The 22,658-nt window shown below is 38.9% G+C and overlaps 1 protein-coding gene and 1 pseudogene across 13 annotated transcripts in view; one reads left to right on the top strand and one right to left on the bottom strand.

Moving 5' to 3' along the window:
- The window catches only part of MBTD1 (mbt domain containing 1), a 62,242-nt gene extending 57,790 nt beyond the window's left edge, over positions 1-4,452 (bottom strand). For 3 of the 13 annotated variants that reach the window (XM_032498089.1, XM_032498090.1, XM_032498092.1), the window contains exons 1-2: positions 3,657-3,922; positions 2,980-3,043 (exon numbers count right to left, since the gene is read on the bottom strand). Coding sequence is in view for 6 of the 13 variants with exons in the window: in XM_032498085.1 (XP_032353976.1) it covers positions 3,657-3,677 (21 nt within the window). In the remaining 7 variants the exon portion in view is untranslated. The other 10 variants (XR_004326527.1, XM_032498087.1, XM_032498088.1 and 7 more) reach the window with 6 other exon arrangements.
- LOC102504571 overlaps positions 3,687-22,658 on the top strand; it is a 117,917-nt pseudogene continuing 98,945 nt past the window's right edge.

Raw genomic sequence — 22,658 nt, 5'->3', positions numbered from 1 at the left:
GGCAAACTTGCCTAAGTTCATGGTCAGGAGTTGCCAGAGCTAGAGGATGGCCAGTCTGCCAACTTTGTCCAGAGCTCATTTCTACTACATTACATTTTAAGTTACCAATACTAAAGTGAGAACTAGATGGGAGCTCAGAAATCTAATGCAGTGTTTCTCTAACCAACCTAATAAAAACCTTTCTAAGGCCTGCATTCCTAGGTTCCACTGCAGACCTACTGAATGATAACCTCTGACAGATGTTTTGTACTTTTACAAGAGTCCCAAGAGGTGATTCAAGAGATTAGCTAAGCTTGGAAAACACTGTTCTGTATCTGCATGTCCAAGGTGGCAGACATTGTGGTTATTTAAATCAAAACTGAATAAATCAAATTAAAAACTGGGTGCCTCAGTCACTAGCTACATTTTGGGCCCTCAACAGTCACGTGTGGCTAGTGGCCACCACACAGATCGCACAGATATAGGACATTTCCAGCACGACAAAAAGTTCTATTGGACAATGGTGATTCTATATCAGCCCTTCAACTCGAAGGATGAGAAAACTGAGGCACAGGATCTTGCTGAACATGTGTTGTGAAGCTAGTTAGTGGCAGAATTGAAATGCTAACCTAGTCTGCCAGTGCCCTTTACTATATCACTTCATCCCACGCCAAATTTAATGGGAGGGCAAGGAGAAAAAAATTTTTAAAGATAGTAAAATCTACTTACCTCCCCTCTAAAAAAATTTTTAAAAATTCAATTGGGAATTATTTTCTTTCCACCCTATCTTATGGGTTGCAGCAAAGCAAGAAATTATAAATTTGTGGGGAAAAAAATCCTAAAAAAAAGATTTATTTAGAAATCATGATTAAATCCAAGACAACCTGCAGTTCTTGTATAAAGTTAAAAGTAGCCTTTGATGGTCAAGAATCCCCTAGTGTTAGGAAGCATATCTTAGCTTGTTTTAAGTAATTATTAAGTCTCCTCTCGTCTTTTATCTTGATGTTTTTATCTTTCTTTTGGATTTGAAACACTGAAACTAATGGTATTTTTAAATGGCTTACCTTAACATTTTAAATGTGAAAAAGTTAAATCTTATTTACCAAACATTTTAAAGATAAAAATCGAGAAACAAGGAGCAACCAAAAGAAGAGTGACTTGTCTAATTTAGGATGTGGTCACTCAAAGCACTGAGCACTCTTGGCTTTTAGTAACCTAGTGGTTTAGTATTTATGACATTAATATGTTGTTTTCACTTCTAAGCTATAGTTTTACCTTCCTTTGACTACTATGTTATGTTTAAAACAATTTAAATTATTTTATTTTAATTTCCAATGTAACTGAGGATTCAAAGCATCTGAACATCTAAGGTTTAGACACTATTCAGGTCAACATATAACAGGCCATAAAAGTATATAATAGTGTCTTCCTTAAAAATAAAACCAGTCATTCCTGTCTAGTATGTTTAGAATGCAAATGTCTCCAAAGTCAGTCAACTTAAGTCATGACAGTTTATGTTTAAAGGGAGCAGGGATTTGGAACTCCACATTAATTAAAACTGTCCAGACAATTACACAGCTCTATTAACTTTTACCAGTACCTAGTATTCATTCTCATGTTTAACTTTAGTGACTAGATTTACAGAAAATATCGTATGTCAAAGTTTGTGTAAAATTAAAAATTGGAGGAGTTAAAAAACATGGCCCAACATAAGATACTTATAAACAGATACTTATTCAAGACAGTTTTTGCTATAATTTGCAAGGCACCCATAAGCCTGGAGTATGGGGTTCTATATAAATAGAAGCTACTTGTTATTCAGAGAAGGAGGTGGTGCAAAAAAAAAGCTATTTTCTTTCTAAACACTCATTGGTGTTGAGGTAAACAAACGAAAAAAAAAAAAAAAGCACAGTGTAAGCACATCAGAGCAGAGCAAAAGTCGTAAAACAGGGAAAGAAAAAAAAAAGTCTGTGCTCTAACATTTTAAATAGGGGGCTGAGAGTTTAAAATAAAATTTGTTCTCTGGCTTTTATACCAGATTCATCACTTACACATTTTATCTGTTGTCTTAACTCCCACTTCACCATATTAGGAAGAGGAAAATATGTGCCCCCAAGATTCCTATGCCAATAAAATTACTTTTGGAAGCGCCATAGCTCACCAAATGAAGAACGTTGGAAAAACACTAAGTAACAAAAAGACTGAATTGTCCCCACTACCGAGTGATAACTATAGGTGCACAGTAATGTAAGGATCATGAAAAATACTGCAAACTCTAAATAAATATAAAGTGTTGCAAAAATTTCAACTTTCACAAAAAAGTTGGAAAAAAAAGAGAAAGAAATGAAAACATTGCAAAGGAGGGGCACTGAGAAGGAAGCCCAGCTAGACAGAAAAACAGACGTCAAAAGGGGGTGGGGGTGGTAGTGCAGTTCTTCTGATCGTCCCTCTACCAGGAGGTGCTTCTAACAGCTTCAATACAATCTCCAGGACACAATTTGAGGCATTCTTAGGGAGACTGATTCAGGAAAACAAGAAATGTGCTTTGAGACAGGAGTACTACAGAGATAATACTGAAATTTCTAACTTCAAAAAGATGCACTAGTGGGAGAAGACAGCCATGAACTCCCCAGACCTTAATTCCCAAGCTTCCTGTAGAAAAATATCAACCATCCTCAGACATAGAAGCCAGCACATTCGAAGAGACCCAGCAAAGTTTTCAGCTGGCCCTCACTATCTCTTAAAATCTCCTTCCTCCACTTCCCTGCTGTTCTTTCCTGGCACACAAAATATAGGCCAATAAGCGGTGGGTGGGTGAGGAGGATGTGAGAGAAAATTTGAGAAGTAAAAAGGGAATCATCTTAACAAGGACATGAATGAGACGAGAGTCCAGTAAGGGTAGGCAAACAACAGTCATAACAGCTGAACGGAAAGGGCTTCCTTGGGCAGCAGTGAGCGCTCAGTATTTGCAGGGGTTTAGGCAAAGCCCAGGCTACCTACCACTTGTCAGAGAGGCTGCAGAGGGGACGGCCGCTTTGGGTGACCTCTAATGTCTCTTCCGACTCTGAAATGTCAGGATTCTTATTTCACAAAAGAGAACTCAACGGTCATAAAGCCCACCGACTTAAAATCCTTTTAAATAGGCGGCCCTGGCTGCTGCCTCCCAAACACCACTCCCACCTCTCCCTCCCACACGTGCCCACCCCGCCCCCTTTCCATTTTTCCACCTCCACGTGCGAAACGCCTCGCGGCAGTCGCCCCACAGCGGATAGGCGCCTTCCTCTGCAAAGCACCAAAACTCTGCCCCCTTGGGAGAAGTGAGGACTCCATTCCCCCACCCTGGGCGGCCGAAAAATCCAGCCTTTCCCCCCAGCCAGAGCTGAAGGGGGAGGGGGGGCGGGACGAAGAGAAAAACTTTCTTCTAAAATTTTTCCTTCAGAAGTCGGAGGGATAAAGAGAACCCCGGTGAGTCGAGGAGTGAGGGGGTGGGGGGAGGGGAACCCCCAATCGTTTAACGGCCGCCAGGGGGAGGGGGGGTCCGGAGGTTGAGGGGGCGTGGGATGGAGAAGCAGGCCCGGGAGCAGGGTCAGGGAGCTGCAAGGGTTCCTGGGGTCGGGGAGCTGCAGGCGCCACCCCCCCACCTGACACACAAAGCAGCTGCCGCGCTCGGCTCTCACCAGATCCTTTGTGTTTTCCATCAGGGCCTCATGGGTAGGGGTTGTCCGTGCTCCCCGGGCTCGCGGCGCCCCCTCCCCGAGCTGGGGGCAGGCGCCTCTCCCTGGGACTACGGCGATTACACGGGGGCCCCAGATGGGCCCAGACCGGTGGCGGCTGCAGCAGCCCCCGGATTTCCCCCCTTTAACTCGGGTGGCCCCAGGATATCAACAACATTAGCATAGCCCTCCCTCCCCAACGCGCCTGCGCCGTGACCCGCGCCCCGATTGGCCCACTTCCCTACTTACCCTCCTATCTGTCTTCCAGCGTGGGACCCTCTGCAGGCTCCGTACTCCAAGGGCCGTACCAAGACGAAGGGGTGGAGAAAGCAACTGGGGCTCGTGTAAGTCGAGTGGTTAAGGGGTCAGGAAGAAGAGTAGAAGTTTCATCCTGTCGTCTCAGTTTATACCCTGGCTTTATCGTGCTCCGTTCAATCAGTTACAGCTGCGAAGTTGTGCTAGGAAAAATTTTCCACTCCAGTCACGCCGCTTCCCCCTCCACCTGGAAGATTGGTCCTGCCGGAGGAACTCCCACACGGGGAGGGGCTCATGAGGGGAGTGGGCGTTACGCAGGGAAGCGAGTGCTGGTCACGTGCTCAAGGACTGCGCAGGCTCCTTCCGCTCTCTTCCGACCCCGCGGCTTCGTCCACGGCGGAAAGCCAGGGCCCCGGCGCAGGCGCAGTGAGGTTCCACGTGAGCGCCTGCGTTCCTTCTCCAACCTGAGGATGCCGCTGAAACGGAGGAGCGGAATGAGACTGGACCCAAGAGCAGGAGTGGGGCCGGCAGGGCCGCCCGAAAGCCTGCTCTTTCATCCCAGCGGAAACCGCCGGCACTGCCGCGGGTAGCGGCCCTTGGGGTGGCAGTCGCGGCGGAGGAGAGACGGCTCTGGCAGCGGAACCGCCTGACGCTAGAGAAGGACAAACCGGCCGTGGAGCGGTGCCTGGAGGAGCTGGTCTTGAGGAAGACGAGGACGCGCTGCTGCAGCGTCTGCAGGGCCCACAGGTGAGGGAGGCCGCGGCGCGCGTCCTGGGCGCCCGGTGAGCGGTGAGCCTTCGGGGGCGGAGCCTGGGCGACCTGCGGAGCCGGGGAGCAATCAGGTGGGAGGGAGCCGGGAACGCGGGCATCGAGGGGTGCCAGATCAAAAGTCTCCGGAGGGCGGAAGCCGCGCCTTTCTCCTCCCCCGAGGGAGCGGCTAAGCCTCGTATGCAGCAGGCGCTCAATACATTTATTTACCGAAATGTAGTTGTGAGCATCTTTTCGTGGCTCAGCCTCACAGTCTTCTCCCTAGGCTCAGTGTTTTTTCCCTTTTGGCCGTTCTGTTGCCTGCCTCAATACATTGCTGTGATTCAGGGGTTCCACTTGGTTGTGGAATGAGAATTCGTGGGCATGGGCCTGGGAGTCTGTGTTTTAATAGCCTCTCAAAGTAGTTGACTGGCTAGCTTTTGAGAACGACTGTGTTCAACAAATATTTGTGAGCCGCCTTAGTGCCAGATTTCATTCCTGGCAATGAAATCCCTGCGTGATTGATTGTAATTTTTCTGCTCCCTTTTTTGTTCTTTTTTATCATATACTTGGATTTTCTTCCACAATGGGGAGTCCCAGGCATTATTCTGGTCGCTGGAGAAGAAACAGCAATGGATGAAAACTGAAAAAATCCCTGCCGTTTTGGAGGTTATGTTCTAATAGCAGAGGCAGAAGATAAAGTTAAAGTTTGTTAGTGAAGGGCTGAAGAAAGAGAAAAAAGGCATTTGAGAAAGGGAGATAAGTGTGTGTAGAGGTATGGCCTGTGAAATTTTTCTTAGGGTTGCCAAGCATAGCCTTACTGAGAATACTCAGTTTGGTAAATGACTGCGGACCTAGGAAGTATCAGTTGATTGCCAGACCACCTTTGGGTGCCTATGGGAGAGGTTACAGAATCTAGTTGGGAGACTGAGAAATATGACTGGGAAAACGCTGAACCGTGTGACAGGTTTCCTAGTCAGAAAAAGAGCCAGTCTAAGTGAAGTGGGGTTTGTTGGGCTCATAGGCCAGTAGTGGAGCAAATAGAAATCGTTTGAACATTTCTGTTGTACAGTTTTGGGAAAGCTTAAGTTCACTTCATTCGAGGTCCAGTTCCGTCAGGGGGTATTCTATGGTCTGGATTTTGTTTTGATTGTGTAGTTTATTAGGTAGGGGGTCAATTTAGAAAAATGGGGAAGAGATAATAAACATATGAAATATGATTTAATTATGACAATCATTTTATATTTGATGCCAGTCTGTCTCTGGTACAGTGATTTCTGTAGTTCTGCGATTTTTCCTGCTCCTTTTTTTCCCCTCCTCTGTCAGCTTACCTTTTGTTCTTATCTTACTTGGTCTTTTTTTTTTTTTCCTGGAAAGGCAACCCACCCCCATCCCCATATATGTTCTTTTGCAAAGTTTTCTCTTTTTTTTTTTAACTTTTTTTTATTGATTTATAATCATTTTACAATGTTGTGTCAAATTCCAATGTAGAGCACAGTTTTTCAGTTATACATGAACATGTATATATTCATTGTCACATATTTATTCTCTGTGAGCTACCATAAGATCTTGTATATATTTCCATGTGCTATATAGTATAATCTTGTTTATCTATTCTACAATTTTGAAATCCCAGTCTATCCCTTCCCACCCCCGCCCCCTTGGCAACCACAAGTTTATATTCTATGTCTGTGAGTCTATTTCTGTTTTGTATTTATGCTTTGTTTGTTTGTTTGTTTGTTTTTTAGATTCCACATATGAGCGATCTCATATGGTATTTTTCTTTCTCTTTCTGGCTTACTTCACTTAGAATGCCATTCTCCAGGAGCATCCATGTTGCTGCAAATGGCGTTATGTTGTAGGTTTTTATGGCTGAATAGTATTCCATTGTATAAATGTACCACATCTTCTTTATCCAGTCACCTGTTGATGGACATTTAGGCTGTTTCCATGTCTTGTCTATTGTAAATAATGCTGCTATGAACATTGGGGTGCAGGTGTCATCCTGAAGTAGGGTCCCTTATGGATATATGCCCAGGAGTGGGATTCCTGGGTCATACGGTTAAGTCTATTCCTAGTCTTTTGAGGAATCTCCATACTGTTTTCCACAGTGGCTGCACCAAACTGCATTCCCACCAGCAGTTTAGGAGGGTACCCTTTTCTCCACAGCCTCTCCAGTATTTGTCATTTGTGGATTTTTGAATGCCGGCCATTCTGACTGGTGTGAGGTGATAACCTCATTGTAGTTTTGATTTGCATTTCTCTGATAATTAGTGATATTGAGCATTTTTTCATGTGCCTATTGATCATTTGTATTTCTTCCTTGGAGAATTGCTTGTTTAGGTCTTCTGCCCATTTTTGAATTGGGTTGTTTATTTTTTTCTTATTAAGTTGTATGAGCTGCTTATATATTCTGGAGATAAGCCTTTGACGGTTTCATTTGCAAAAATTTTCTCCCATTCCGAGGGTTGTCTTCTTCTTTTACTTATGGTTTCCTTTGCTGTGCAGAAGCTAATGAGTTTCATTAGGTCCCATTTGTTTATTCTTGCTTTTATTTCTTCTAGGAGAAAATTTTTGAGATGTATGTCAGATAATGTTTTGCCTATATTTTCCTCTAGGATGTTTATTGTATCTTATGTTTAAGTCTTTGATCCATTTTGAGTTGATTTTTGTATATGGTGTAAGGGAGTGTTCTAGCTTCACTGTTTTACATGCTGCTGTCCAGGTTTCCCAACATCATTTGCTGAAGAGACTGTCTTTATTCCACTGTATATTCTTGCCTCCTTTGTCGAAGATTAGTTGACCAAAAGTTTGTGGGTTCATTTCTGGGCTCTCTATTCTGTTCCATTGGTCTATATGTCTGTTTTTGTACCAGTACCATGCTGTCTTGATGACTGTAGCTCTATAGTGTTGTCTGAAGTCTGGGAGAGTTATTCCTCCAGCCTCTTTCTTTCTCTTCAGTAATGCTTTGGCAATTCTAGGTCTTTGATGGTTCCATATAAATTTTATTATGACTTGTTCTAGTTCTGTGAAATATGTCCTGGGTAATTTGATAGGGATTGCATTAAATCTATGGATTGCCTTGGGCAGTGTGACCATTTTAACAGTATTGGTTCTTCCAATCCAAGAGCATGGGATATCTTTCCATTTTTTAAAGTCTTCTTTAATTTCCTTCATCAATGGTTTATAGTTTTCTGTGTATAATTCTTTCACCTCCTTGGTTAGATTTATTCTAAGATATTTTATTACTTTGGGTGCTATTTTAAAGGGGATTGTTTCTTTACTTTCTTTTTCTGTTGATTCATCGTTAGTGTAAAGAAATGCAACTGATTTTTGAACATTAATTTTGTAACCTGCTACCTTGCTGAATTCTTCAATCAGCTCTAGTAGTTTTTGTGTGGACCTTTTAGGGTTTTCTATATTTAGTTCTTTCACATTTTTTAATTGGGTTGTTTGTTTCTTTGATGTTCAGTTATATGAGCTCTTTTTATATGTTGGATATTAACCCCTTATAGCCATATTATTTGCAAATATTTTCTTCCATTCAGTAGTTTGTCTTTTTATTCTGTGGAGGTTGTCTTTGGTGTGCAAAAGCTTTTAAATTTATTAGGTTCCTATTTGTTTATTTGCTTTTATTTCCTCTGCTTTAGGAGGTTGATCCCAAAAAGTAATTGATTTATGTTAAAGAGTGTTCTTCCTGTTTTCCTCTGGGAGTTTTTTAGTATCCGGTCTTACATTTAGATCGTTAATCCATTTTGAGTTTATTTTGTATATGGTGTAAGAAAATGTTCTAATTTTATTCTTTTGCATGAAGCTGACCAGTTTTCCCAGCACCGCTTATTGAAGAGACTGTCTTATCTCCATTGTATATTCTTTCCTCCTTTGTTATAGATTAATTGGCCATAAGCACTTGCATTTATTTCTAGGCTTTCTATCCTGTTCCATTGATTTATGTGTGTGTTTTTGTGCCAGTACCATACTGTTTTGATAACTACAGCTTTATAGTATAGTCTGAAGTCATAGAGTATAATTCCTCCAGCTCTGTTCTTCTTCCTCAAGATTGTTTTGGCTGTTTGGGATCTTTTGTGTTTCATTACAAATTTTTAAATTATTTGTTCTAATTCTGTGAAAAATGCCATTGGTATTTTGGTAGGGATTGCATCAAATCTGTAGATCGCTTTGGGTAGTATGGTCATTTTAACAGTATTGATTCTTCCAATCCAAGAACATAGTGTATCTTTCCATCTGTGCCATCTTAAGTTTCTTTCAACAGTGTTTTATAGTTTTCAGAATACAGGTCTTTTACCTTCTTAAGTAGGTTTATTCCTAGGTATTTTATTCTTTTTGATGGAATGGTAAATGTGATTGTTTCCTTAATTTCCTGAATTTCTCTTTTTGATATTTTGTTGTTTACGTATAGAAATGGAAAAGATTTCTGTATATTTATTTTGTAAGCTGCAGCTTTACCAAATTCATTGATGAGCTCTAGTAATTTTCTGGTGGTGCCTAGGAATTTCTATGTATAGTATCATGTTATTTGCAGACAGTGATAGTTTTACTTCCTCTTTTCCAATTTGGATTCCTTTTCCTTCTTTTTCTTGTCTGATTGCTGTGGCTAGGGCTTCCAAAACTATGTTGAATAAAAGTGGCAAGAGTGGATATCCTTGTCTTGTTTCTCATCTTGGAGGGAATGCTTTCAGCTTTTCACCATTAAGTATCATATTAGCTTTGGGTTTGTCATATAATGGCCCTTATTATGTAGAGATATGGTCCCTCTGTGCCCACTTTCTGGAGAGTTCTTATTATAAGTAGATGGTGAGTTTTGTCAAAAGCTTTTTCTACATCTGTTGAGATGGTATTTATTCTTCAGTTTGTTAGTGTGATGTATCACTTTGATTTGTGATACTGAAAAATCCTTGCATCCCTGAAATAAATCCTACTTGATCATCGTGTATGTGCTCCTTTTAATGTATTGTTAGAGTCATTTTGCTAATATTTTGTTAAGGATTTTTGCATCTGTGTTCATCAAAGATACTTTTACTTATTGTAATAGTATATGTTATGGAAAAGGATTTTACCATCTTCAATGATAAAATTTTCTACTAAGGAAGAGAATTTTCAAAAATTAGAAAGGATAAACTTCCAGCAGATACAAAGAACTGTACACGATTACAACAACTCAGCAATTATAACATTATTACCTAAGATTTTAAATCAGGGACCACTTAATGCTCCCTAATATTGTTTCGGATGAGTTTGTTGCAGAGCTTGAGGCCGGTTCAAACTAGTTTAAGCTGAGAAAAAAGGAGGCATTTATTAAAAAAAAGACGGGTCTATACAAAAAATAGATAAATAACAAGGACCTACTGTATAGCACAGGAAACTATATTCCATATCTTAACCTATAATGGAAAATAGTCTGGAAAAATATAACTGAATCACTTTGCTGTACACCTGATATTGTAAATAAACTATGCTTCTGTTAAAAAAATAAAATGAGAGAAAAAAAGAGACAAGTGTCTCTTAGAATCAAAGGACAAGGATGCATCTGGGCCACCAGAAAGACAGCAAAGTCATTTCGTTAGGTTTCTTGCCTCTCACCTGTGTTCTCTGCATTTCTCTGTGTTTCTCTGTATATGTTGTCTTCCTGTTGGGCTGTCAGTCTCTTCCTTTCGGATATGTGATGGCTTTTTGTTTCGCTTTATTCTCTCCCTGAAGACTGGCTGATCTCAGCACCCTTTCCCCTTCACTGCCTAAACTAGGAACTGGATCTGTCTGGGTCCTTGAAATGTTTCCTTTGCCAGCTGGCACGATGTTAAGCCTTGCCAGCAGAGGGTGCAAGAGAGGCACTGCAGGAAGAACGGAGTTTTGTTTCTGGTTTTCCGTGCGAGTTTCGGAAACTGGGAAGCCTCACTGGGCAAACTCCTGAAGCGCAGGCAGATGCATGGCCCCAGGTCTGGCTCCTGCCGCACGGGAAGCTTTCCCGGGACCTGAGGTCTGCGGTGCGCACAGCTCCCCCAGCGTCCCCGGTCTGCGGTGCACGAGGGCCGGCAACACCCTGTGGCCAGCAACTTCTCCCAGCAGCAACCTCTTCTTGCACCTGCTGGTTCCTCAGCTTGGAAGTTTCTCAGGTGAAATATGAAACTGGCCCCCTGTACGTGGAGGGCAAGGAGAGACCGAAGAAAGAGGCAGACCACTTCAGACTGCTAGGTGCGGGTTTAATAAGCCAGGGGACTTACTCTCGAGGTTTATCTTGGGCGGCCACAGACGAGTAGATCTCTACACCTGTCTGCCAGAATCTTAAAAAGTTTATGTACAGCCCTTAACTGGTTCAGACATGTATATCCAGATGGTCTCAGCTACACATTACTATTTCAAGGCTGTCTACTCAAGGCAGCTTCCAGTGTGGAGAAGGCGGGTGGGGCAGAGTGCACATGCCAAGGTCAGGCGAGGAGCCTCTGGTCTCCTGTGTCCAGCTCTCTGGTCAGCCAGTGGTCGCGTCCTCTCCATGCCCTCCGTCAACACCTGCCTCTCGCCTTCCCTAGTGCCTGGTGGTTTATAGCATTGTGCCTCCAGTGAGACACCTTCCTGAGAACAGACAGTAGGTTTCCAGCAAGTTCTGCTGGTGTGGAACCACGTTAACTATTTTTTTCTTTTCCCATCGAGTGACGCAGTGCCAACAGGGTCTGGGTCTTAGTCCCAGGAGGAGCCTCTTCATCAGGCATTACATCTCAGTCCAGTGGGTGGTAGCTGTTTTTTATTTCTGCTCTTCCTATATTCTTTAGTATTCTCTTCACTCCCCAGCAGCCAGTCCCTCATTTCTCCAATCCCCTGTTATAGTTAATAATTCTTTTTACTAAACCTTCCGTATTCAGGCTCCTTTGTGGTTTTTCTCTCCTTTTTGGACCCACCCAGACTGAGAGACCAGCTTTCTCATCTTCTCTGGTTGAAAAAAAAAAAATCTTCCCATAGCACACAAGTCTACACCGCTTTTCTTTAAGAGTCGGTCCAGGGCCAGAATTTAGTTCCAGTCAGAGCCCCATGAGGGAGATTCTGATTGGCCTAAGAAGGTCAGGTGATAACCTCCCCATCCAGTCAACTATAGCCAGGGGATTGGAGTCTGTGGCCACCGCAGATAACCTTGAGGGTCATGAGACCAGTTAAAGGGTCACTGGGAGGTGGGCAGGTTCCCAGCAGGTGTCTACCACAGGACCCCGTTTATTAAAGGCAGATGCGTGTAGGAAACCTAAGACATGCTGGTAACCTAAAAATACCTGGCCATTTAAAGAATGTGGAAAAATTAATAATGATGCTGGAATAATGTTAATACTGCAGTTTCCTACTGACTTAAAAAAAACGTTTCATTAAGGTTTAACTGACAAAAATCATATATATTTAAGGTATACAACTTGGTGTTCTGATATAGGTATATATTGTGAAATGATCATCACAATCAAGCTAATTAACATTTGTAATCTCACATAATTCCCATTTCATCCTCCTTCCCCTTTTCCCTTCTTCCTCCTCCTCCTTTCTCTCCTTCTTCTCCTTGGTGAGAATACTTAAGATCCACTGTTAGCAAACTTCAAATAGACAATACATCACTATTAACTATATTACTATACTGTACATTAGATCTTCAGAAATCATTCATCCTGCGTAACTGACACTTTGTACCCTTTGACAAATACCACCTCATTGATTAACCCTCTCCTCACCCTCTGGCAACCACCATTCTGTCTGCTTGTATGAGTTTGATTATTTTATTTTATTGAAGTATAGTTGATTTACAATATTTTATTGGTTTTAGGTATACAACTTAGTGATTTGATATTTTTATAGATTGTATTCCATATAAACTTTTTATAGAATATTGACTGTGTTCCCTGTGCTGTGCAGTACATCCTTGTAGCTTATTTTATACATAGTAGTTTGCATCTCTTAATCCCTCCACCCTCTTCCCTCTTTCCACTGGTAACCACCAGTTTGTTATCTCTGTGAGTCTGTTCTGTTTTGTTATATTCATTTGTTTTATTTTTTAGATTCCATATGTAAGTGAAAACATACAGGATTTGCCTTTTTCTTGTTTCACTAAGCATAATACTCTCCAGATCCATCTATGTTGTTGCAAGTGACAAAATTTTATTCTTTATATGGCTGAATAATAATCTGTTTTGTATATATTGAATATATATTATGTCTTTGTTATTCATTCATCTGTTGATGGACACTAAAGTTGCTTCCATGTCTTGTTTATAGATAATGCTGCTATGAACCCTGGGATACATGAATTAGTGTGTTTGTTGTCTTTGGATATGTGTACCCAGGAGTGGAATTGTTGGGTCATATATTAGTTCTATTTTTAGTTTTCCGAGGAATCTCTATACTGTTTTCCATGGTGGCTGCACCAATTTATGTTCCCTCCAAACAGTGTACTAGGGTTCCTTTTCCTCCACATCCTCACCAACATTTGTTATTTGTGGTGTTTTTGATGATAGCTGTTCTGGCAGGTGTGAGGTAATCCCATTGTGGTTTTGATTTGCATTTGTCTGATAATCAGTGATCTTGAGCATTTTTTCACGTGCCCGATGGCCATCTGTATGTCTTCTTTGGAAAAATGTCTATTCAGGTCTTCTGCTCATTTTTTAATCAGGTTGTTTGGGGGTTTTTTTGATATTGAATTGTATATATATTTTGGATATTAATCCCTTATTGGTCTTACATTTGCAAATATTTTCTCCCATTCAGTAGGTTGCCTTTTCATTTTGTTGATGGTTTCCTTTGCTATGCAAAAGCTTTTAAGTTTAATTAGGTCTCATTTGTTTATTTTTGCTTTTGTTTCCTTTGTGATTGGAGACAGATCCAAAAAACATTGCTACGATTTGCGTCAGAGTTTTCTGCCTGTTTTCTTCTAGGAATTTCATGGTTTCCGGTCTTACCTTTAGTTCTTTAATCCATTTTGAGTTCGTTTTTGTATGTAACGTGAGAAAATGTTCTAATTTCATTCTTTTACATGAGTTTGACTATTTTAGAGTCCACATATAAGTGATATCATGTAGTATTTGTCTTTCTGTGTCTGGCTTATTTCCCTTAGCATAATGTCTTCCAGGTCATCCATGTTGTTACAAATGGCAAGACTTCCTTCTTTTCAAAAACACTATAAAAATATTGCGTTGTATATATTACCACATTCTCTTTATTCATTCACCTGTTAACAGACATAGTTTGTTTCCATATCTGGGTTATTGTGAATAACACTGTAGTAAACATGGGAGTACAGATTATCTCTTCAAGATTCTGATTTCAGTTCCTCTGGAGCTATACCCAGAAGTGGGATTGTGAGATCATATAGCAGTTTTATTTTTTATTTTTTGAGGAAGCTTCATGTTTTCCATGGTGGCTGTATCAATTTAAATTCCCAGCAACTGTGCATGAAATTGGACTCGTATTTCCCACCATATAAAAAACCAACTCAAAATGGATTAGATTTAAATATAAGATCTGAAAGTTTAAAACTAATAGAAGAAAGCACAGGGAAAAGTCAAAATAAGCAAGTGGGATTGTATCAAAGTAAAAAGCTGCACGACAAAGAAAAACAACACACCAGACTGGGAACCAATGGAATGGATTTGCAAGCCACATATCTGATATGGCATAATGTCCAAAATATATAAGGAACTCATACAACTCAATTGCAAAAAACCAAATAACCCAGTTAAGAAACGGGGAAAGGACCTAAATAGACATTTCCCAGTCCAATAGTTACAAATGGCCTATAGGTAGAAGAAAAAGTGCTCAACATGACCAGTCATCAGGGAAATGCAAATCAAAGCCACAGTGACCTAGCATCTCATACCTGTTAGCATGGCTGTTATCATAAGGCAAAAAAAAAATAACCAGTGTTGGCAAGGATGTGGAAACAGGGAACCCTCCTGACTTGTAATAATATGACTTTGCCCCATTATTTAAATGGTTGTGTAGTATTCCATTTTATGGATATATGACTGGTTATTTAACTAATCTTTTGCAATTACAAGCAGTGCTACAAAGAATATTTTTCTGTCTATGTCTTTAGTTATACAGGTAAATATATCTACAAGATCAATGCTGGAAGCGTATTATTGTGACAAGGGAAATGTGCATTTTGAATTTTGATAGGTTTTGCCAAGCTGCCCTTCATGCAGGCTATATTAATTTACCTCTCTACAGAAATGTGTGAAACCACCTTATTTCCCTCATCATCAATAAAGTTTTACATTTTTGCCTATCTGATAGGTGAACTATAATATTACATTATAGTTTTAGTTTACATTTTCCAATACTCACAAGTGAAATTGAACACTCCCTGTGTTTAAAAAGTATTTACATTTCTTTTTCTGTGAATTGTTAATGCCCTTTGCCGTTTTCTTTCTTTCTTTTAATTGAAGTATAATATATTTACAATGTTGTGTTAATTTCTGGTGTACAGCATAGTGATTCATATGTGCATATATATATTCCTTTTCATATTCTTTTTCATTATAGGCCATTACAAGAGATTGAATATAGTCCCCTGTGCTATACAGTAGGACCTTTTTTTTTATTTTATATATAGTAATTAGTATCTGCAAATCCAGAACTCCCAATTTATCGCTCCCCACCCCCTTTCCCACCTGGTAACCCTTTGCCATTTTCTGTTACGTTGTTAGTCTTTTCCATACTGGTTTGCTTTTTAAATATTAAGGAAATTAGTCCTTTGTCATTCATGTTGGAAATATTCCTTCAGTTTGTCATTGTTGTCGTTTGGCTGCTTTTATGTTATTTTATGCTGTGCAAAGTTAAAAAAAAATTTTCATTTAGTCAAATTTATCAGTTGTATCAGCAAGGGATATATTCAGCTACAGGAAATAAAAGCCAGCGAACAGTGGCTTGAGCAGATGGGAGAATGTTTCGTGTAACATACAGTGCAAAATTCGGGCTTTAATGGAAAACTGCATTGTCTAGAAGACACGTTTCTGGCTTATCTGATGCGGATTCTATGGGAGTTATTTTACAACTTTGTAAGTTTTAGATAACTGATAGCAAAACAAAATAATTTTCGTCTATAGACATGCAAATGAATTATGTCCCGTAGAGGCACAGCTCTCCCCCACTGTCCCCCACCCCAATGGAAAAACCAGTTTGCCTCTGTTTGTACATTTATTTCAGTATACCTGATCTAAAAATGTATCTGTTCTTTGGGCTCTTTGGCTGTTTCCTCATTGATGAGTTAAATAATCTTTAACATGTGTTCATTCTTATACTATATGAGAGCCATGATTTTACCTTACTTTGAAAATTATCATTGAACAAATATGAAATCTGAAGGTAGGCAGTTCAGGGGCTCAGGGAACTGGGCTTTCACCATTTTTCTGCCTCACTATCTTTAGTGTGCAGTCTTCATATTCCGTTGGTCACCACATGATTGCTATATGGCTGCTGCAGGTCCGGTGCTTGCATCTCCATTCCAGATCAAAAAGGGCAAAAATAAAAAGGTTGTGCTTATCTCACAGAAGAAAATTTTTCTCAGAAATCACTGTTTCTGCTTATATCTCCTTGATTAGAATTGTGTCCCATAGCTACTCATTATGAGGGAATCTAGAAAGAATAATATGATTTCTGGGTACTTTTCACTCCCTTTCACCACCAAAATCAGGGTTGATCAATAAGAAAGAAAAGGTGAATGGATAGTAGTGGGGTAACTAGCAGCACCTGCCAAATCAGTCTTTTCTTAATGGTTTCATGGTTTAGTGGCTAATCTATAAAAACCTTCCTTAATCTAAGATTACAGATTTTTCTTCTTTTTTATGTGTTCTTAAACATTTATACTTTTATTTTTAAAGCAAATTACATCTTTGTTTCATCTGGATATAAAGGGGCATGTGAGGTCGAGATTCATTTCTTTAGATGGCTAGGCTAGCTGGTTTCCTAAGCACTATTTACCAAATGTCCCAGTGTTACTTCATTGATTAGTAACATCACCTTTGTCATTTATTAAATTTTCATACATATGTCTATATCTGCACTACCTTGTGTATTCTATGCTAGTCCCAATTATATAACTTACTGTAACTTGATAATATTTTAAAATATTTGGCAGGGCTGGGCTCTCCTTCCTCCATTTGTCTAATTTCCCCCATTTTTTCCTGGTTATTCTTTATATCATTGTTCAAATTAAAATAAGCTAATCATAGTTAAAAAATTTAGGTACTACAAATAGGCTTTAATAGAGAAATAGTCACCTGACTTCACCCTTCCCATTCCCAGTTTTGCTGCCCAGAGGCAATGACTTTTAGCTCCTTAAGCAACCCCGACACCCGCCCTGCTTGTTACTGCTGTATTGTTTGATGATTTGCTTATACTGCTATTTATTGATTGATCGATTTTAGTCATATTTATTTCTCTAAGGACAGATGGAATTAGTCCTTCTCTTAACCCTCCTTCCCTCTTTCATCTCCCTCAAATATAATAGTATTATTTTTAATTATTGAGGTATAGTCATCTCCCCCAAATAGAATAGTATTTTAAGTTATATAAGCAATCCAGGTGTACTAGTCATTATAATGATATAAATTTTGCTCACTGTAAAGTTAAGTAGAATTCCATCTTCTTTCTTAGACAGCTTTATGTTTTCCCCAGAGAGAATGGTTACCTCAATTTTAACTTATTTCATTCCCATATACATAGTTTCATTTCTTTCTTGAAGTTCTGTTGAGTTTACTTTTTTTCTTGGCACAAAGCCCTTTGTCTTTTTGCTCCAGTTTGTCCTGGTTACCTGTACAACCATTACACTGGGACTTCTGTTTTGCTTCTCTCTGGGGTTAAATCTGTGCTTTTCTGGGTCCCATGAACTCTTTTTTTGTGTATATGTGTATTTTTTATTGAAGTATAGTCTGTTTACAGTGTTGTGTTAATTTCTACAGCATAATACTTCAGTCATACATGAACATACATATCTTCATTTTCATACTGGATCCTATGAACTGTTTGTTCTTGATTTACTCCCTGACTTTGCTGGGGCTGATTCCCCAGGAGCTTCTTAAGGAAGACTGGAGGCAAACTTTTTGAGTCCTTTCATGTCTAGAAAATGTCTCTATTCTGCTTGTACACTAGATTACCATTTTGGCTGGGAATTCTGGATTGTAAATATTTATTTCCACAAGATTTGAAGGCATTTCTCCATGGTCTTCCAGCAATCAGAATACCCGTTCTGATTCTTGAGCTTTTATAGTTGATTATATTTCTTTTCTGGAAGCATTTATGATCTTCATATGCAGCTGATACCAAATTTCTTGATAATATATCTTGGTGTGAGTCTTAAATTATTTTCATTGTTTTGGACACTCAGTGAACTTTTCAACCTGATATCTGTGACCATGAGGTTAGGAGACTTATTTCTTTGATTTATGCAGATTTGTAATTACATGTTTGTAAATTTAAGATCAATTTTTCTAGATCCCCAAAACTTTTTGGGGAAGTTTTATTATGACCACATTAAAGTTATAGTTTAATTCAGGGAGATTTTACATGTTTATTATATTGAGCCTTCTATCCACAAACGGGTGTATCTTTGAGATTCATTATGGTTTTTGGAGTTTTATTAAATTAAGGTTTCTTTGAATCTCTAGTTTACTGACAATTTTAGTTATTTTTTTAAACTTCTGGTTAAATTTTATCAAATGCCTTTGCTCGTTTAATGATCTGATTGTTGTCACTGCACGTTGTTTAAAAAACTTAATCCTGGACTTAATCTGCTCGTACTTACTTTTCGTTTTACTCCTTTATTATTTTTTATTGTAGTATAGTTGATTTACAATGTTTCAGGTGTACAGCAAAGTGATTTAGTTATATATACATATTATTTTTCAGATTCTTTTCCATTATTGGTTATTATAAGATATTGAATATAGTTGCCTGTGCTATACAGTAGGTCCTTCTTGTTTATCTATTTATATATAGCAGTATGTGTCAGTTAATCCCAAATTCCCATTTATCCTTCCCTGCTTTCCCCTTTCATTTTACTCCTGACAATAAATTTTTTAAAGTACATATACATGATAAAAACATTAGCAGCAGAAATGAATAATCAGTGAAAAGTAAGTTTCTTTCTTACTTCTTATCTAGAGTGAGCTTCTAAGTTCCAAATCGCAGAATGGATCCAGCTGAAAAGTTAAGTATAAGGTGAGAGGTCAAGCTGGTGATTTTTCCTAAGACGTGACACACAGGAATAAAGAGATGTGAAATATGCAGTGTTTGAGGACAGGTGGTTCACTTCCAGCTATGACTCTGGGTCAGAGGGTGGAAACTTTCCAGGCTCTATTCATGAGTGGGATGGAGCTTGCCCAGCTCTTTTATTTTTCATATACAGGAAGTTCAGTTCTAGATCCCACTGAGGTAAGTCCCCTGACTTTACTGCTGGCCCGGTAGGAGTTCAAATCTCAGCCTCTAAGGTTCCCAGTAGTCCCAGCAGCCACCAGTTCAATTCATTACTGCTAAAAGTTCCACTTTCCATTTCTGCCATCTGGTCGTTTTTCCTTCTAGGCTTTCAAGCTTGACTGTTTTGTAAATTAAAAATACATTATCCAGATCTTCTGTGTATTTGTAGAGAAAAAAAGTGTGTTAAGATTTAATAAAGTCATCCTACTGCTTTGTCAGGGACATTCTTTGTTTAAATTTTATCTAGTGCTTTCTCTGCATCTATTAAGATGATCATATTTTTTCTTTCAATCTCTCAATATAGTGAGTAGCATTTGTGGATTTTTAAAATACCAAATTATCTTTACATACCTGTGATAAATCCAGACTAGACATTTATTAATATTATTATTTTTAAAGTACTCTGTTAGATTCAGTTTACTACTATTTTGTTTAGAATTCCTGTATCTCTAGTCAAAAGTGAAAATAGTCGCTGTAATTTTTCTTTCTTGTACTTCTTTCTGGCTTTGGTATCAGCTCATACTGATCTCACAGGATGAGTTGTGAAGTTTTATTTCTTTTTCTGTTCTCTTGAAGAATTTGTTTTAAAAAAATCTGGATAATCCAGAACTTGCTAAAACTTGCCTGTAAAGCCTTTGGGATTTGATACATTCTTTGGGGCGATATCTTTAACCATTCCCTTAATTATTCTCATAGTTGTAGGACTTTCTCTTTGACCATTTATTTTTGAGTCAGCACTGGCAAGTCCCATTTTTCTAGGGATTCCTTCGTTTTGGCCAAATGTTTCCAATTGTTGGCATATAGATGTCAATAATACTCCTTTAACCATTCTAATCTCAGTTTTATCTTTAGTTTTATCTCTCTTTTTTGTCTCTCTTTTTTCCCCTATTGTGTATTTGTGTTTTCTCTTTTCTTCCCTTGATTAATCTCCCAGAAGCTTGCCCACTTCGCTATTTTTTAAAAGAACCCAACTTTGTTGATCCTCTCTTGTTTTATTTGTTCTATTGATTTTTACTCCCAGTTTCTTTATCTCCTTCCTTGCATGCTCCCTGTGCTCATCCCATTGTTCATTTGCTCCACAATCCTAAGAGGACCCTTAGCTCAACAAACAGGAAGCTTTCCTTCCTTCTAATGTGATCACTTAAGACTGCAGTTTTTGTTCAAAGCACCATACTGGCCACATCCTACAGGTTTTGACATGCAGTCTTTATTACCATCCAGTGCTAGATATTTACTTTTTTTTAAACTGAAGTACAGTCAATTACAGTGTGTCAGTTTCTGGTGTACAGCACAATGTCCCAGTCTTGCATATACATACATATATTCGTTTTCATATTTTTTTCCATTAAAGGTTATTAGAAGATACTGAGCATAGTTCCCTGGGCTATACAAAAGAAACTTTTTTAAAAAATCATTTTTTATATATAGTGGCTAACATTTGTAGATATCAAACTCCTAAATTACACCCTCCCAACCTCTTTCCTCAGTAACCATAAGATTGTTTACTAAGTCTGAGAGTCTGTTTCTGTTCTGTAGATGAGTTCATAGTGTCCTTTTATTTTTTTTTTTTCTCAAGATTCCACATGTGAGTGATAGGTTATTTTTCTTTCTCTTTCTGTCTTACTTCACTTAGAATGACGATCTCTAGGTCCATCCACGTTGCTGCATATGGTATTATTTTATTCTTTTTTATGGCAAATAGTACTCCATTGTATAAATATATCACAATTTCTTTATCCAGTCATCTGTCGATGGACACTTAGGCATTTAGGTTGCTTCCATGTCTGTCTATTGTATGTAGTGCTGGTATGAACATTGGGGTGCATGTATCTATTCACATGAGAGTTCCCTCCAGATAGCTAGATGCTTTCAAATTTCTATTTTGATTTCTTTTTTAACCTTGAGTTAGCTAGTAGTCTGTCTCCCAAGTTCCAAAAATTGGAGACACTGTATTTACTCTTTTGTCATTAACATCCAAACCAATTGAATTGTGATCAAAGACTGCGCTTGACTTATCTATTCCTTGAAATTTGTTGAGGCCTTTGTGTGTGTGTGTGTGGCTCAGTACGTGATTAATTCCTGCAAATGTTCCACGTATGCCCAAGAAAATACTGTTTCTAATCATTGCGTGTAAACTCCACATAAGCCCAAATCAAGCACATTGACCACGCTGTTCAGATCCTCCATATTTTCACATTCCTCTGCCAACCTGACCCACCATTGATCAAGAGAAGCCTGCTAATATTTTCTTTCATAATGGTGATCCTATAAATTCCTCCTGGTCGTTATACCAGATTTATCTCATACGTTTTGAGACTTTTTTTTTTAAAAGGTGCAAAAATACTTACAATTGCTTTATCTGAGTGCTGTAAGGCTTTGGGGCCTGAAGTGATGCCATTTGGGGTCCTGCGTAAGAAAAAAAATTACAAATTAGATAAGAGCCTTGGAAGGGGTGCCTGCAACAGAGTGTGAAGGAGCTTAAAAAGCTTAAACTTCATTTGCCTTGTGGAGTGTCAGGGTATGTTTCATATTTGCCTTTGATAGTAACACTTTCCATTCTTTTTTTGAGTTTTATTGAGATATAATTGACATACAACACTGTAAGTTTCAGGTGTACAGCATAATGACTTACACATATTGTGAAACTATTACCATGATAAGTTAACATCCATCATCTCATGTAGATACAATAAAAGAATATTCTCCGTTCTTAATAATTTTTGCTTTGAAGCCTATTTTATCTGATGTCAATATAGCTATATTCAGCTTTATTTTGAGTAGTATTTTCCAAGTATGCCTGTTTCTATTCTTACTCCTAAGTTTTATAGATTTTTATGCTTTCAGTGTATCTCTTTTAAATACATATATCTGTATTTTATTTTTAATCAATCTGTTAAACATTACCTTTTAACTGATAAGTTAGGTCCATTTACACTTACTGTAATTTTATCTACTTATCAGTAGACTTGGGCTCCTTATTAATGTTTGCAATCCTGTTTGAGGCCCATAATGGGCATTAAGTTATTCATCAGTTGAATGAATTGGTGAATGACCAAATGAACATCAAAAATGTGAAGATTGGGTCTCACAATTACCTCCTCTCCTGCTGTCTCCACCACTACTCCTGTTCACGAGTGTATGTTAATATGCTTGAGAGTTTTGTTTAAAGGGAAGGATGGAGTTGTTGCATGAAGAAGAGATAAGAGGTGAAGAGCCATGGAAATAAAGGACAGGATGGACTTCCCAAGGACAAAGACTGACTTTTTTTTCAGAGAAAAGAAACAGAGGAAAAAGACAAGAGAGGCAGTATTGCTTTGGAGCCCAAAGTTTAAAAAATCAACCCAGAGCAAAAGAGAGGAATCTTCTTGCCATTTCTAACTGAACCATAGGGGCTGTGTCCAGAGGGACTGTGGGTCAGGATTGAAGCAGTGACCTCCCCCTGGCCGTACATCAGGTAAGGGGCAGCCTCACCCAGGACACCTGCAGTGGAGGTAGCACAAGGTATCTTCT

The sequence above is a fragment of the Camelus ferus genome, chromosome 16 (genome assembly GCF_009834535.1).
Source record: "Camelus ferus isolate YT-003-E chromosome 16, BCGSAC_Cfer_1.0, whole genome shotgun sequence".
NCBI lineage: Eukaryota > Metazoa > Chordata > Mammalia > Artiodactyla > Camelidae > Camelus > Camelus ferus.
This window is presented reverse-complemented; position numbering and strand designations above follow the sequence as displayed.